At 31.5% G+C, this 16,936-nt stretch overlaps 3 protein-coding genes across 8 annotated transcripts; 2 read left to right on the forward strand and 1 right to left on the reverse strand.

The window, feature by feature from the left end:
* The first annotated feature begins 3,060 nt into the window (after positions 1–3,060).
* On the forward strand, positions 3,061–3,775 carry LOC127253153 (RING-H2 finger protein ATL18-like). Its single transcript, XM_051277592.1, has one exon. It carries the CDS (start codon positions 3,169–3,171, stop codon positions 3,616–3,618), a length of 450 nt encoding a protein of 149 aa, XP_051133549.1. The 5' UTR covers positions 3,061–3,168; the 3' UTR covers positions 3,619–3,775.
* An 807-nt stretch (positions 3,776–4,582) lies between these two features.
* On the reverse strand, positions 4,583–7,089 carry LOC127253152 (putative pectate lyase 2). Of its 4 annotated transcripts, none has more exons than XM_051277591.1 (5): positions 6,719–7,089; positions 5,469–6,063; positions 5,274–5,377; positions 5,059–5,197; positions 4,583–4,977 (listed from the first exon to the last, which is right to left on the reverse strand). In XM_051277591.1, the coding sequence occupies exons 2-5, from the start codon at positions 6,051–6,053 to the stop codon at positions 4,759–4,761; spliced, it is 1,047 nt and encodes a 348-aa protein (XP_051133548.1). In that variant the 5' UTR covers positions 6,054–6,063; positions 6,719–7,089; the 3' UTR covers positions 4,583–4,758. The 4 variants fall into 4 exon arrangements, with proteins under 4 accessions (XP_051133548.1, XP_051133545.1, XP_051133546.1 ...); XM_051277588.1 differs by having other exon boundaries at positions 5,469–6,068; XM_051277589.1 differs by having other exon boundaries at positions 5,469–6,109; positions 6,719–7,088.
* A 4,657-nt stretch (positions 7,090–11,746) lies between these two features.
* On the forward strand, positions 11,747–16,815 carry LOC127253349 (protein STRUBBELIG-RECEPTOR FAMILY 8-like). 3 transcript variants are annotated; one of them, XM_051277904.1, is made up of 17 exons: positions 11,747–11,876; positions 11,958–12,188; positions 12,688–12,820; positions 12,918–12,989; positions 13,077–13,142; positions 13,263–13,334; positions 13,423–13,494; positions 13,626–13,697; positions 13,778–13,843; positions 13,929–13,994; positions 14,089–14,399; positions 14,507–14,763; positions 14,844–15,115; positions 15,201–15,336; positions 15,439–15,581; positions 15,668–15,824; positions 16,433–16,815. In XM_051277904.1, the coding sequence occupies exons 2-17, from the start codon at positions 12,074–12,076 to the stop codon at positions 16,595–16,597; spliced, it is 2,175 nt and encodes a 724-aa protein (XP_051133861.1). In that variant the 5' UTR covers positions 11,747–11,876; positions 11,958–12,073; the 3' UTR covers positions 16,598–16,815. The 3 variants fall into 3 exon arrangements, with proteins under 3 accessions (XP_051133861.1, XP_051133862.1, XP_051133863.1); XM_051277905.1 differs by having other exon boundaries at positions 11,747–11,849; XM_051277906.1 differs by having other exon boundaries at positions 11,747–12,188; positions 16,358–16,572.
* The last annotated feature ends 121 nt before the right edge of the window (positions 16,816–16,936 follow it).

A 16,936-nucleotide genomic window follows, 5' to 3' on the forward strand; every position in this document is an offset into this window, starting at 1 on the left:
CCTGCGAATTAGATCCAATACGAGACATATGTTAGGCAACTATATATTCCTTTCGTCTTACAACAAAGTATTCATTTTTTCATTTTAGTCTGTTTCATAACAAAATATTAATTTTTTTTTTAGTAAGTTTACTATCTATCTAACATTACAAATACCTTTACAACTTATAATATATTTACCTTCAAAAAGCAAATGAATAGTTACTTTTGGCACGGAGAGAGTATCTGATACGACCCTGATCATTGTTCGGATATATGTGATGTGACCTCAATTCATTGTTCTTGTCGGAATTAAATTGATTCCAAGTACTAGTAAAAATAATTTTAGATAAATTAAGTTGGAGGAGTATTATTTGATAGAGATAAAATTCAATTGAAATATTCTTACTGGCTTATTATGTATATGGTTTTTGTTGATTTTCGAATACAACGTGTGCAAAATAAATGTGTTTTTAAGTTAGTTAGTATACTATATTTATGCTAGAGGTAGAGAGTTTCACAAATATAAATATGAAGTTCAAATGGGCCAAGATTATTAGAGCTTAAGCCCGTCTAGTTGGATCGAACCTCTACATACTTTAATTTAAATTAATGGGTCATCACAAAGCCCAATTATAATGGGCTTTCTTCGATTTATTCATTAACCCGCATAAGCATAAATTGTCTAAAAACAATTTTATATAATTCTTTCATTTGATCAAAAATTAACATGGTTCTTACAGTGAGGAATTTAATAATATAAACATACAGGATATGATATTGTTGTGACAATACGAGTGACAAATTATACGACACGAGAATATATTGTGAATAAATTATATGAATATAATATAAATATAATAATACATAACATAATAGACGATAAATCATATGGGAACAAACAAATGATAAAAGAGACAACTCACAATACTTTCTTATAGCAACTGCGGATTATCACGTCATAAAAAAAATACTTGATTTTTAATATTTAAATTTTTATTATTATTATTATATATTCTAGAAAATAAAAAATATTTATTATAAAAATTAGACGGGGTATTCTTGTTGGCCTTACATCCAACGGGTTCATGACAAGGCAAATTTTGAACGAGAATAAGAGAATGAAACAATTTCTGCATTTGTTTTTTGCAAAAATTTTATTATTTTTTTAAAAAAATTAAAATATTAAATCAAATATATATATTTTTTATTTTACATTTAAAATATAATATCATAGTTCTAATTAAAAAATTTTATTATTCAAATTTAAAACCTATGAACAAAGACACCCATAATCTTTTTGAGAGAACAAAATTTGAACCCTGCAAAATCAAGAAATATTAAGAGCATGTATTGTTAAAAATCGGAGGGAAGAGATTATTAAATAAAGAAATAAAATAAAATAAAATAAAAGCACCGCCCAAATCTTAGGGAAGAGGCGGCAATCTTTAGGGCAATGCGCAGCTGAGTAATAATGTCGTGAAATTTGATGCATGTTGGAATGCGTGCATTACATTACATGACGTCATACATAACTACTGTAAATTTTTGTAGTAAAATTATTTTATCTACGAATCCCCGAAAATCCTGCACGTGTGTGATTTGTGCCCGGTCACCGCCCCCACGTGCTTCCGAACATTAATTAATCAAAACCACCGCCGCCCGCCGACTGTGTTGGGATTCTTCAAAATTACAGTTCAAAATTCGGTTGTAATGCGCCTCCCGAATAGTATTATTTTTTATTATATTAAATATAATTATGTATTAATGTTCAAATATTTTTTAAATTTTACATAATTTATAAATATATTATTATTATTATATATATATGTTATTTATCAGTAAAATATAGTTATTTTGTAATTTATTGCAAAAGTAAAAACCAGTCATTTGAATTGCTAGGGAAAAAGTATTAAATAGTAAAATATTATTATAATCTAAATTGCAAGAATGATTGTGGCAAAAAATAATAGTCTATTAAATATGTGGCCAAAAATTGCAAGAATGATTATGAATTAAAATTAAGGTTTTGTTTTCTTTAACACAAGAATTGAAAGTTAAAGTTTTTATTCAAACAAATATTTTAATTTTTTTTTACAAAGTAAAATAATAATGTTTTTTTTTTTATTTAAAATGGTAAGTATTCAATAGTAAAATAAAATAAAATGAACAAAATCTTTGCTCCAACCAACAAAATCTATTTCCCACTAGTATTAAATTAATAATGCTATAATCTTTTGTGTTACACTCGCAAATTGTAATAATTTAAGAATACGTTGTTCCTATTTTTAAAATATGCATTTAATAAATCTGTATGTCAAACGTAATAATTTGCAAGTTACAATGTTTAATATATGCTTTAATTTATTTCAATTAATTTTGACAAATACATGTTTAAAAGAAAACATTTATAATTAATTAAATAAATTTGGGGTCAATGTTCAAGGCAGTACGTGGCAAAAGAAGAAATTCCTGCAAATTTGTGTGTATTAATTGTCAAAGTAAACTTACCCTTATGTCAACTGCTGTTTGTAGTTTGTACTCATTTGTAAAAATTAATAAAATATTGGACGTGTTTAGTTTATTTTGATGTTTATGATTAATATTTTTTATTTAATACTAATAGATTTATTTTTTAAAAAAATATTTATAAGAATAATCTTTTATATTTAATTCTTAACTTTTATAAAAGAGCAAAATATAAATATTATATATATATAATTGTATACATTGTACTAGTCCTCCGGCGTGAATATTAAATTGCGGCGGGAATGTCGGGGCGACGCCGGCCACCGCCGCCGGAATCACCATTATCGCCGCCGATCTCAAATTTCTCTCCTCAATTATTTCCCCATTAATCATCAATAGTCAAACCCTAATTTCCCCAATTTAATTTACAACTCAAATTCATTCTCAAAAGTCAAGAGCTCAATTAACACACTCCATATATAAATGAGCTAGAAATTTTGACTTTTTTTTTTTATAATTTTTTTTAATAATTATAAAAAAATTATTTTATATTTATTAAATAATATTATTTTCAGCAAGGCATCTCTGCACGCCACGCCTTGTGTTTCTTCATTTCTATTTAAGGCGACAACAGTTTCTCCATTATTGTACCAAAAACCCATCTCTAGCTAACTTCAGACCTCAAAATTTTCGAAAAAATTCAACCTCAAAATCCTCGAAAATGATCTGTCTACACACAGACTACCAATTCTTATCCAGTTTGACTCTGATCCTCTACACATTCGTCATTTTTCCATTTCTGGAGATTATCCAAACAGCAGCCACAGTTCTGTGGTTCCTGATCGATCCCCACCGTCGGATCGAGAGCAGCGAGGAGAATCAAGGGTGGGAGATCGATCTCCAAGTTTCGAAGGTTCTAGACGAAGATGAAGACGATAATGTGTGCTCAATCTGTTTGATGAAATTCCTGAAAGAGGAAATGATAAACGAGCTTCCCAGATGCGGACACGTGTTCCACATCGGTTGCCTCGAAAAATGGATAGACACGTGTCACTTCACATGCCCTCTTTGCAGGGCATCTCTGCTGCACCAAACTGCCACGTCATCATCGTCGGCGGCATCATCCTCGCCGTTGAAAAGAATCAATCTGCCCTTCTGTGTTAATCTCTGATCAACAATGTCTACTGTGTATATATTATGCGTGTATATTTTGGGGTTATTCTGACTTTTTGGATTTTTTTTTTTTTGTATAGCCATTGACTAAAACCAATTTCTCAGGTCATATCTGATTAGTTATTCCTTTTGTGAAACGTCATAGTTTCTTGTTATTCCTTTATTTCAATTAAAATATTTATATGAATAAAAAATTAAAACCAAACCCAAACCAAAAAAAGTTATGTTTACAATTTTTAAGAAAGTTTAACAGCACGGTTTAAGAAATTGTAAATTTTTATCAAAATAATAAAAGTACCCAGTATTTAATATAATGCTTATGTAAATAAATATATAATATAATATTTTTATCAAAAAGTTATTGAATAGTATAAAAATTAAATAATTGTCTATGTAAAATAGAACCTACAGATTAATTTGAATTTGATTCCATATTTTTCATTCATATATATATATATATATATTTTTAATTAAAAAAAATATATATTTATATAGTATACAAAGTAGTAATAATATTTTTTATTTAAATTATTACAACAAATATTATTTTAATTAATTTTTCTATCATTTCTAATATCCAAATTAAAATTCAAAACTCAAACTTTGAAAAAAAAAAAAAAAAAAAAAACAAACCAGCACTTTGTCCTGGAAAATAAAAATTATTTGAAAAATATTAATAGCAATTGTATTTTTTAAGTTAAAATTTCGTAAATTAGCTTATTGTCTTATTGGCCAGACTTTCTCTTGATTTAATTCTCTCACTTTAGTATCTTTGTATTATTTAATTTTTTTAATTTTCAACACTATACCATGTTTAATATTAAAAACGGTCATCCACTTTTGTCCATGTAATTTTCATGCTTTGTAGTATTGTTACATATAAACACTTTCATTTCCTTATGCATCTTGGTCCTAGGTCTCGTTTGATCTACGTATTTCGTTAAAATATCTGCGTAGTAATGTCTCGGTTTGGTTCAATTCGGCTCGTTAAAATATTTACGTATTAATGTGATGATTTTAAGGAAGATGTTATGTTACAGTATATCTCCATTCCATCAATGCTCAGGACAACAATGCAAGAAGAAAGAAGTCCTACCGATGGAATAATCGCGATCGAAGATTATATACTTACAACCTATCAACAAGCTCTATTAGCCCTACAGTTAAGAGGGCCGGCATCAGACGTCAATGCCGGGACCTTCATTCCATCGGCAACCTTAAACGACTGAGTCTTGGTGTAGTCCGGCGCGCAGTTTCCGTATCCGGATTGGACAAAATAAGCGCCGTTGATGAATCTATCCCTGGATGATCTCCATTTCCAGTTCTTCCACCCCTTCTTCACCTCTCTCTTGGTTACCTGTTCGATTCGATTTGTGTAAACTACTCTGTTTCATGTAATCAATCTCTAGCAGATGTAGAAATATGTCATTTGGATTACCTGTTTTATGTCGGGACGATTCGGAGCCATAAAGTAGTTTCCTTCGCTGAAGATCGTTGGATTCGCGCTTCCACCAATTGCATACATTTCCCATTGCTCGTATCGATTGTTAGCCACGTGCGCGTAACCTAACCTTACCCTGTTCATGATCATCGTCCGATTAATAATTGATTCATTCCCGAGTCACAAATATTGAAAATGTCGATTATGCATACCTCGGCATTCTTTGAACTAATCCGGGGCCGAAATGGTTGAAGACTACTGTCACTTTGATGTTCTTGTCCTCCAGATTGTTATCGTCGTGCCCAAACAGCATAACCTGTCGAATGATCGGAAATTACATCGAGTCAATAACTAAAGAATCAATACGATGTTTTGATATGGGGAGATTATGTTAGTTTTTGACATACTTTGTCGTGGTCGGAGAAGAAGTTGTTGGAAATGGTTATGGCTGTAGAAGAATGGATCACGTCGATAAGCCCATCCGTGCAACGAGCAAGATAGCAATGATCGATCCAGATATTGGAAGAGGCGAAGATATCGATAGCATCGCCATCAGCGCCACGGCGATGCCCCGAATGAGTCGGACTGTTGCGCACAATGCCGGAGCTTCCGGGCTTACAGTCGTGGATGCGAATCCCGTGTATGATCACATGGCTAACGTCCTGTATAGTTATACACGGCCCGTATGCAATGTCCACTACGGCCCCTCTCCCATCTATCGTCTTGTAGCTGTTCATCATCAGCTCGTTCTTGAGCTTAATAACCATACTCCTCCCGAAAACAATCCACAGAGGCTTCTCTTGGATCGCGCCGTACCTCAGTGTCCCCGGCTTCGGATTCTGTGGATTGTCGGATGCATCCGTCACCACGTAGATTGCGCCGTATTTCCCCCCAACGGCATCACTCCCGAATCCTACAGCACAATCAGCAAGAGCACGACGATCATTCGCCCAATTCGAGTTACCTCTCCAACAAGAATCTATAGTGTTCATAGCTTTCTTTCTACTCTGAGATAAATTGGAAATGTAGGCAGAATTAACCAGTGATCCTGTTAGAATCATTGTAAGTATGAGAGACAAATTGGTTGCAGGGGAAGCCATGGATGAAACAGTGTCAGAATTGCATTGAGAAATCAGACAATTTATGTGCAAATGTTAGGTGAGATTCACTAAACAAATGTGGCTTCCACGATCATGTAGGAATGAATGTTTCTTTGGCTTTTAGCTAAGAATTTGGGAATAGCATCGACGTGAGTACTTGTATAGCTCTTGACTTTCGCAAATCTGACTTTGAAATGGCAAAATTCACTGAATTCTAAATTAATCAACAATTTTTACTAGTTCTGGGATAAATTATTTGAAATTGAGACTGGAATACTGATTTACTGCATATCATGATAGAATAGAATATAATTGTATAATCCGAAACAAAACAAGTTTCAGCAGCAAGGAAAAGACTGTGAGGCAGTGAAATTTGGAGCATGACCGAGTAAATCTCGATAGAGAATTTCGCATACAGAATTTACGGAATAAGAAAATGTTTTAATTAAAAACTACTCAGAGTTTTTTCAGCTAATATACATCCAGAATTCCAGATCCAGTTATGGTGAAAATTAAAAAGCAAATGATGAATCAACAAACAGAGGATTGAGACAGACCTGAGAGCCGAGACTGATTTCTCCTTCAATTGCACCAATCGAGACGATCGCCATATTTGAAAACCGATTCCTCTCCTTCGCCGGCGAACACACTAACTATTCAGTTTGCAAAACCAAAATCAACAACAATTAGGGTAGAAACTCCTCCAGATATGCAATAATTATCCATAAACAACACATCACGTGCCATGGCGACGAATCTCTTCACTTTTCATCGATCACAGGATTTACAGATTCATTGAACGTCACGACGAACGCCCGTCGGAACAGCCAACAGCTCCGACAGGGAGACGCACAAAACGACAACGTTTTCTAAGCTCCGGCCCATTAACTAAAGCCCAAATTACACACAGCCCAAACAACCGCTCAGGCTCTCAAACAAGAAAAAAAAAAAAGAAGAAATCCACGGAAATTACTAGGACTCGTTACGATTAACCAAATGATCGGATCATGCTTTATATAGTATTGAATTTTTCGGTATGTTTTAGGTATAACGATAATTGTATAAAAAATTTGATATGATATATATATATATATATTTAAATTGAAATTTTAAAGTTAAAAATAATAATTTTAATTTTGATATATATACAAAATAATATATAATTTATATATATATACACTAAAAATATCAAATTATATATTATTCACTCAAAAAAATTTCAATACATCAAAATTTTGATAACTTCTTTATATAGTATATATATATATATATATGATATTTTGATAATTGGATATATTTTTTTAATTCTAAAAATCACAAAAGGGGACGCACGTGAATCGCACGTGCATAGAATCAACCATTATAGATAGAAATAAATAAAATATTCTTACATAATTAATTAGAAAGATACTTGACGACACAAATTATACCAAGTATAAAAAATGGTCCGACACGAGACGACCATTCAATAAACACCCAATTCTGAAAAGAAATATGCTCAGATTGAGCAGTGTGACAGAACATGTCTACCAATGATTCAAACAATAATAGTATCAATTTTAATATATATATTTATATATTATTACACCGTAAGATTCTTCTAAATTTATGTATGTTGTTGATATTCATAAAATTTAATTATAAGATGATACGATACACGAATCGTATGATGTAATAATAGAGGAATATATAAATATTTATATTTTATATGCTATCCTCTAAAAGTTGGTTTAAAATTATTGCCCCCTTTTCATAAATATACATATATATATTTTTTCATTCAAAATGTTTTTATTTCTTTAAAATCGTAAAACAAAAATGTGAACATATTAAAAAATAATAATAAAATAAAAAGAGTATTTTTAGGGTGTATTTGTTTGGGAGTTTGGATTTTGGATTGGGATTTGAATAATAAAAATTTTGAATTTGAATAGTTGTATGATGTGATATAAATAGAGTTTGATGTGATGTTTTGAATGTAAAATTGATTTTTAGTATAATATAGAAAATGAAAAATAGATGTTTGATTTGATGTTTTTGGGGGGAAAAAATTGGATGAACAGTAAAATCCTCCAAAATCCTCCAAACAAACACACCCTTAAATGATGGGAGGCGGTTTGGGTTGATAAAGAAATTGGTTAAATTAAGGTTGGTGGGGCCATTTCTTTATTCTGTTGCATCGCTGCCAGTTGCCACTCTTGGCTCTCCAATCACCTATTTCTCTACTCTACACTGCTACATTCATTGCTCAATTTATTTAGTGGGTGTTCCGTTTTTTTTTTTTTCTTTTTTTATTTTATTTTATATTATTATTATTATTATTATTATTATTATTTCAAATTAAACAATTTTTTGATTTAACATTCTATACAAAACAATATTACTATACGTTTTGATTGAAAAATATCGAGTTTGATTGGTTTTGATTTGAACTTAATATCTTTTATTTGTATTTTAATTTAAATACTTTTTAATATATTATTATTGGGTGCATTGAGTTAAAAAATAAATAAGAAAAGTGAAAGGGATTTTGTCTAGCATAATAAGCTACTATAAATTTTATACTAATCTAATAAAATACAAAGAATAAATAATACTCCGTTCGTCTCAAATACTATGCAATATTTTTTTTTTGTCCCAAATTCATTGCAATATTTTTAAATTTAGAAATAATTAATAATATTTTTATACGTATATTAATATACATTTCACTTTATCCCATCAAATCACTCAAATAAAAAAAACAAATAATTATTTTTCTCTCCAATAACATTATTTAATATCCAAATTATCTCAAATTACGGTACTAATACTCTCCACCTAAATTTCTGTGCCAAATACAAATATTGCACGATGTTTTGGACGGAGGGAGTAGTATATAACAATAGTCCAAACAAATCATCCTATCATCTATCTTAGCACAAATATGTTCATACAATAGTAGAAATATAAATAAAAAATGATGAACACAATAGATAAGAAGCTAAAAATTTAGTGGTGGAGTTGATTGACTAATTTTTATTGACACGATTCTCAATAAATATTATTATTGTAATACTATAATATAGAATATATTTTCATTTCAAAAAAAATTAACCACTAAATACAAAATATTAATATTATTTATATTATCAACTTAAAATTTTTCATATTTTTCATAAAAAATATTTTAAATTTAAAAACCAAACATGCAATGGGTTCTAATTTTGAATAAACAAATTTTGAATTTAAATATTTATTTAATATAATATTAATACATGTTGATTTTTATTTGAAATATAAAATTAATTTTAATATAATCTAAAAATATAAATAATTATTTAATTTAATATTTTTATAAAGAAAAATTGAAAAGAAAAGTGAAAATTCTTCAGACGAAACACAACAATACGAAGTTTAATTCGTTTAGATATAAATGTTTGGAGGATTTTGTAATTTTAAAAGTTCTTCAAAAAAATTATTATGTAATAATGTATTATTTTCTATATATATAAAGTATAAATTTATGTAATATTTTTAAAAATTAAATAGTATACTTAAAATTTCAAAATTACTGTGCAAAGAGACCCTTAATCCAATTGATAAGCTAACACGCAGCCGTACTCATTTGAGGCAGGCAGTCATATATCTGCCCCCATTAACTCCAGTCTGCCTTTGTCTCCTTCCAAATGTCCGAATCGAAACGGGCCCGGCCCTACGGCTGATTTTAAAGGCCTGGGACCCCAGAGCCAGACCATTATATTTCATCGCTCATGTTTGAAACTCAAAACCAGGGCCAGACCATTATATTTCATCGCTCATGTTTGAAACTAAAAAGGGTGTATTTAATATAGATTTTGTAAGATTTTGTAAGATTTTTAAAATTTGGATGTATTCAATTAAGATTTTTAAAAGTTTTTTAAAATCTTGAAATATTCAATAATAAAGTCTATGAATTTTAATGAATTTTTGTGAAAATTTTGTATAAAAAATCTTTTAATCATCACAGATTTTGATGGATTTTTGTAATTATTATTATTATTATTATTATTATTGTTGTTGTTGTTGTATATGTGATAAATAATATGATAATATTTATTACTATTATTATAATTTTTAATAAAAATAATAATTTAAAACTAAAATATATTAGCAAATTATTATAATTTTTTTAAAAATATATATTTTTATATTATAAATATAATTTTAAAAAATATTATTATTACAATAAATATATATTACTATCGTATTTTCTTTTCAATTATCGAATACACTATATTATCATTACGATAACGGTGAAATATATATTTAAATATATATATTTTTTGTTGAACCGTTAATTTATATTTATTTATTTATTTTAATATTTTTTGAAAAATCATAAATTATTTATTTATTTATTTTAATATAACTTTTTTACATAAAAAGTAAATACGTATATATTATTTATTAATATTAAATATATTATCTTATTAATAATTATTTATTATATTTATAAAATTTGTTGTTTGATATAAATTTATATAATTAATATATATTACAAAAAAAAAATTATTTTACAATCCTATCAAATTCATATAAATCCATAAAAAATTCAATCAAATCCGTAGAAATCCATCTAAATGAATGACTAAAATACATGAAACTCAACGTAGACTTTATGGATTTTCTAAATTCAAATAAATCCATTGGCTTTTTAAAATAAAAAAAAATCCATTAAAATTCCAATTGAATACACTCCCTTAAAGATATACTACAATATTTTGAAAATAATACTATAAAACATTAAAACTAATAGATAAGATATTCTATGTAATATTTGCAATATAATTTTTAATATTAATTAAATAATATATATATATATATATGTAATAGAGATCACTACATGCGTATTAATATAATAAAGTTGGTATAATATATTACATAAAAATAATATTATTCTTTATACATTATTATTATTATTATTTTATTTCACTCTATTTTTGTATTATTTCGTAATTATTTTTATTATTATATTATTATGCATATTGATTTTCTCATTTGGAAAAAGAAAAAAAAAATTATATTTTAAATTTTGTAATTTTAATCTTAACTAGAATAATTATTTATTTTAATTTATAATTATTACATTCTTAATTAATTATTTATTAATAATAGTATATATTTTAAATTCTAGTGTTTACGGATTGAATAATGATTATTTTAATTTTAAATTAAAACAAAAATACGCGAAAGTTAAATTGTTTTATGAATTTAATTTTTCTTTCACTATTTAATTAGTTTGTGCGTAAAAAGAGTAAATTAAATAGTTATTTTTATATTATTTTAAAAATTAAATTTATATTAAAAATATTTATGTATTCATATAATATTAAATAATTATTTAAATTTAAAATTTTCCAATAATATTTAAAATTTCAGATTCAAAGTCCTAATTCCTATCGAACACACCCTAGCAGTCTAATGCTGGTCAGGTGGAGGCATCCGCTGGACCTAGAGTCCGGGCCTCCTCAAGAATGAGATTCATCCCAAGGGCATTTCCGTCCATTGCTCATGCCTAGAAAAAGCAACTACGAGAAAATTGGGATTTAGCTCGGAGTGACGGAACAAACTCGCTTCCTTCAATCCAGATTCTCTCTCTCTTTGTGATTTGTTGGTTCGTAATTTCTTCAAGATCATGGAAGATGATTCGCTGAGTTCCTACTAGTCGTAGGTTTCAATTCAGTATCTATCATCGTAATATTCGTATGAACTGGATTAAGCAGCTTTCTTCTTAATCATGAAGCTTCGAATCTAAGCTTGTGCATCTGCGCTTAGGGACGCCTCGAACACCGAAGGATCACTCCTCCTAGCTCGTCAATGCGGATTTGTGACATTGCTTGTTAGATCAAATATCGCGTATTGAGTGCAGTTCCCTATACGCCTCGGCATTGATGGGGAAGCACGTGGAAGCCAGCCGTGCTGCGTTCTTCGCTAAGCTTGTGGTGATTGCAGGAGTCGGTTTTGGCTTCCGTACTACGGTTAAAGCTGCTACTGATCCTAATGATGGTTAAATTTCGTTATCCTTGTTTTCATTTTTTTTTAATTCTTTTATCAGCTTGATTTTGATTGGTGAGTTTCCCGATGTTTTACTTTAAACTGTTGCTTTAGATAGAGAATTATAGAAATCATATGAACATCTTTTGATTCAGCGTGCATTTTGTATTGGTGTGTAGAGGAGAAGATTTTCGTGATGCGTTGTTGAATTTTTTTTTTAATTTTTTTTTTTTAAAAAAACACGAAAGTTTCTGCAAAAAGCTGTTGAATCATGAATGTAGCTGTTATTTAGAAAGGAGAAGAAGGATACATTTACTAAGCGAAAGAATGGATCTGAACATTGGTGTAAAGCATGCCAAGTATATAATACAAAAGTTAATAATCTGACAAACTGGATTCGCTTTGTGCTTTAAAGATGCTTACTTCATGAAAACGATGTACAGTTTTTTGCTCAATTGCCTGTGAAGATGTTGATTGAATGTTTAAGTTGAATTACCTTTGCTTTCTACAGTTCAAGGGCTTCAAGTTTTGTACACTTCATTGAATAGTCCTTCACAGCTAATAGGTTGGAAATCTAGCGGTGGCGATCCTTGTGGAGAGTTATGGAAGGGAATTACCTGTCAAGGTTCTTCCATTGTTTCTATGTGAGTGTAGTATGATATTAAATGTACTCATCTAGTTGAATTCGTTTGGTTATGCGTTTCATGGCTTATAAGATACCTTTTCTTGATATTGTAATAGCCAAATATCCGGGTTGGGACTTAGTGGATCAATGGGATACTTGCTTAGCAACCTTGGCTCACTCAGGACATTGTAAGAGAGTCAATTCATCAAGCCATATTAGTTTTTGTGCTATTAATTTCCTTTTCGATGTAAATTCTTTGTATATTTATGGCGCAGGGATCTCAGTAACAATAACATTCATGATTCGATACCATACCAGTTGCCGCCTAACCTGACCAGTTTGTAATGTTCAATGCTTCTTTACAAGGATTCTTGATTTGTTATAGTAGTAGATTTATTGCACTCCAAGATCTCAAATTTCGAATGTTTGTTTTCTTCTTTTTGTAATGTGCCATGGTGCAGAAACCTTGCAAGTAACAATTTAAGTGGGATCCTTCCTTATTCCATAGGTGCAATCAGTTCACTCAACTATCTGTAAGCTGTCTTCATATTTGTGCCTTTTGCCATGATGTAAGGAAACTCTTTGCATTGATGCTCTATGTTTTTTCTCGTCCCTTACCAGGAATATCAGTCGAAACTCATTATCCCAGGCGATTGGGGATACACTTGCCAATCATTCTGCACTATCAACTCTGTAAGTCATTGAATTGTCTGTCCATTGTGTGCCCATCTTGCATGTTCGACTTATCTTTAATCGATCTTTGCGCATTCGTGCTGTTCTGAATCCGTAAATTTAAAAGTGTGCACTAACAAAGGCCGTTTCAGGGATGTGTCATTCAACAACTTAACAGGGGATCTCCCACCTGTTGTCTCATCATTGACAAATCTATCAATTCTGTGAGTACTGCAAAAACATTACTATCATGAACATTTCTTCATTGTCTCACTATCCTCTGCATTTTCAATCCTTTTGGCAGTCATGTACAAAACAATCAACTTACAGGTTCCCTCAACAACCTTGTTGGCCTGCCTCTGTCGAATTTGTGAGCATCGTTTCCCTGAACAGAACGCACGATCAAAGCAATACCTTATCACTAACCAATCTGTAACTATTTCTAACTTATGCAGGAATGTCGCGAACAACCATTTCACCGGCTGGATACCATCAGAACTCCTTTCTATTCCGAATTTTGTGTTAGTATTGTAGTAGTTTACACGGTGATAGATTATTTCTTGCATCTTTAACTCATAAACATGTCTTGCTTAATTAAACTTTTCCATGTATCAGATATGAAGGGAACTCATTTGACAATGGTCCTGCTCCTCCACCACCACCATACACGTCGCCTCCTCCCAGTGGATCTCACAATAACACCAAGCGAGCTCCACCTAGTGGATATAGCCCTGGCTCTGATTCTCCAAACAATGCTGAAAATAAGAATGGATTGACAACCGGACCAATTATAGGGATTGTTCTAGGATCTTTATTTGCAGCAGCCATTTTGCTTCTTGTTCTAGTTTTTTGTCTTAAAAGAGGTAACAAGAAGGAAATTGCTGCACAAGCCTCAGCTGGAAGTTTTTCGATCAGCAGCCACGAAGGTACGATGATGATGCAGACAAATGTGCCTATTGGATATTCGAATCCAAGTTTATCTTGCTTAAAAATAGCATGACCAATTCATTCCACTCTTTACTTTTGTCTGAAGTGAATATCGAGCTACACGAACCAGGGATGAAGCCTACAGCAACTCAATCTGATTTAAAGCCCCTTCCGAGCGAAGGTGTTGCAGTCGAGAGGTCGCATGGACGGAATGGATCTATGAAAAGAGTGAAGTCTCCGATAACTGCTGCATCTTACACAGTTTCTTCACTTCAGTCTGCCACTAATAGCTTCAGTCAAGAGAATCTGATCGGCGAAGGATCTCTTGGACGCGTTTACAGAGCAGAATTCCCCAATGCGAAGGTAATATGAATTCGGTAACTTCTGTTTGAAGCATGGTATCCGATGACAGCTGCATAAGTATGCTTTGATAAGTGTTTCAGGTTATGGCCATCAAGAAGATCGACAATGCAGCGCTGTCCCTGCAGGAGGAAGATAATTTCCTTGAAGCCATATCGAATATGTCTCGACTGAGGCATCCAAACATCGTTTCTTTAACTGGATACTGCATGGAGCACGGGCAACGCCTTCTTGTCCATGACTATGTCGAGCACAGTAGCTTGCACGATATGCTGCACTTCGCTGATGAGAAAAGCAAAATGCTGGCGTGGAATGCGCGAATTCGCGTGGCACTTGGCACTGCTCGAGCTCTAGAGTATGTTAAATTGCTAACTAACACACATGAACACGATAACCTTCGACAGGAATGAATCTTAAAACTCGATCCTTTTCTTGCTTAGGTACCTTCACGAAGTGTGTTTGCCGCCTGTGATACACAGAAACTTGAAGTCGGCGAACATTTTACTCGATGAGGAGTTCAATCCCCACCTCTCCGACTGCGGATTATCTGCTCTGACACGAAACACCGAACGGCAGGTACATCATTAGGCGATGGAGATCTGCTCAATGGCTTCGAGAAACCATTGATACTCGATCTAGCGGTAGTTCTAACTACTTTTCATTGATAACAATTGCCAGGTTTCGTCGTCTAATATGATAGGCTCATTCGGATATAGTGCACCTGAATTCGCATTATCCGGAATATACACTGTAAAAAGCGACGTATACAGCTTTGGTGTAGTCATGCTCGAGCTACTGACCGGTCGAAAGCCTCTCGACAGGTAATGCTTATCGCGCCGTAAACTATACATGCATCGATTTATTGCTACCTCAATGCGTATTCGAGCATATCTATGTCATTGTTCAGTTCACGACCGAGATCAGAGCAGTCGCTAGTAAGATGGGCGACGCCTCAACTCCACGACATCGATGCTCTAGCTAAGATGGTCGACCCGGCTCTCAATGGCATTTACGCTGCCAAGTCCCTCAGCCGGTTTGCAGACATCATCGCACTCTGCGTTCAGGTAACCTTAATTTTTTACCTGCGACAAAAGTAGAACTATTGAACGAGCTATTCGAGCTCGAGTATTTGTTGTTTGAGCTCTACTCGAACATATTATTGATAGAGGCTTAATTTGATTCATTTAGAATTCGAGCTAAACTTGTAGCTTGAGCGCTTGCTAAGCTCGAATTCAAGCTCGAGTTTAGCTTGTAAAATTCGTTTTCGAACTCTGAGTTTGAATTTGACTAGAATATTATATATATGTTATATGTTTTTAATATATAAATTAAATATCTAGTTTTATTCTTAATTTATTATAATAAAATATTTAAAAATTTCATTAATAAATATAAATTTTAATATAAAAAATTATATATATTATATTAATATATAAAATAATGCAAACATACAATTGAGCTCACTCGAGCTAATCACGAGCCAAAGTTGAGCTCAATTAGTTTGAGCTTAGCTCATTTATCGTTATAAGCGAGTCAAGTTGAACTTTTAATGAGTCAGATTGAGATTAGCTCACCAGCTACTCAATTTGTTTATTAGTCTTAGATAAAAGTCCGGGTTTTTTGAGTTAGAGCGGACCAGGAGAAGATGTGTGTTTTGAACTTGTACATGCAGCCGGAACCTGAGTTCCGACCACCAATGTCGGAGGTGGTGCAAGCACTGGTGCGGCTGATGCAGCGGGCGAGCATCGGGAAGAGACGATCGAGCGACGATTCGGGTTTAGGGTTCAAGGCTCAAGAACATGATGCTTCTACTGCTGCTGCAAACGACTTGTTGTAGAGAATAAGGTAAGATCTCTCGTACGTTTATGCAGTTCTTTTGCACACACTTTGTGTACAAATGGTTCAATGCTATTTTATTTTATTTTATTTTTTTTGTTGCTATCCGAAAGTACGGGATAATACTTTTTGTTATGTATCTATATATATGTATAGTGATTTGATGTAATACTTTGTTATAGAGGATATGGTTTTTTTTTTAAAACATGAAATTTGAATAGTAACAAAATAAAAAATTGTTAAAATAGGAAGTTGTACTTAATAGGCCTGAGTGCAGTATTTAATCCTACAATAAAGAGGCCCGAGTTAGCCTTATCACAATATTAAATATATATATATA

This window comes from Andrographis paniculata, unplaced genomic scaffold (assembly GCF_009805555.1).
Source record: "Andrographis paniculata isolate CXL003 unplaced genomic scaffold, ASM980555v1 Contig50END, whole genome shotgun sequence".
NCBI classification, from domain to species: Eukaryota; Viridiplantae; Streptophyta; class Magnoliopsida; order Lamiales; family Acanthaceae; genus Andrographis; species Andrographis paniculata.

Bases quoted from the DNA above. Each gene is read 5' to 3' on its own strand.
- LOC127253349 (XM_051277904.1), top strand. From the start codon at position 12,074: ATGGGGAAGCACGTGGAAGCCAGCCGTGCTGCGTTCTTCGCTAAGCTT. The intron at 12,821-12,917 runs GTGAGTGTAGTA...ATATTGTAATAG, and splicing joins GGTTCTTCCATTGTTTCTAT to CCAAATATCCGGGTTGGGAC. The intron at 12,990-13,076 runs GTAAGAGAGTCA...TTTATGGCGCAG, and splicing joins CTTGGCTCACTCAGGACATT to GGATCTCAGTAACAATAACA.
- LOC127253152 (XM_051277587.1), bottom strand. From the start codon at position 6,161: ATGGCTTCCCCTGCAACCAATTTGTCTCTCATACTTACAATGATTCTA. The intron at 5,378-5,468 runs GTATGTCAAAAA...ATCATTCGACAG, and splicing joins TCTTCTCCGACCACGACAAA to GTTATGCTGTTTGGGCACGA. The intron at 4,978-5,058 runs GTAATCCAAATG...CGAATCGAACAG, and splicing joins ATCGTCCCGACATAAAACAG to GTAACCAAGAGAGAGGTGAA.
- LOC127253153 (XM_051277592.1), top strand. From the start codon at position 3,169: ATGATCTGTCTACACACAGACTACCAATTCTTATCCAGTTTGACTCTG.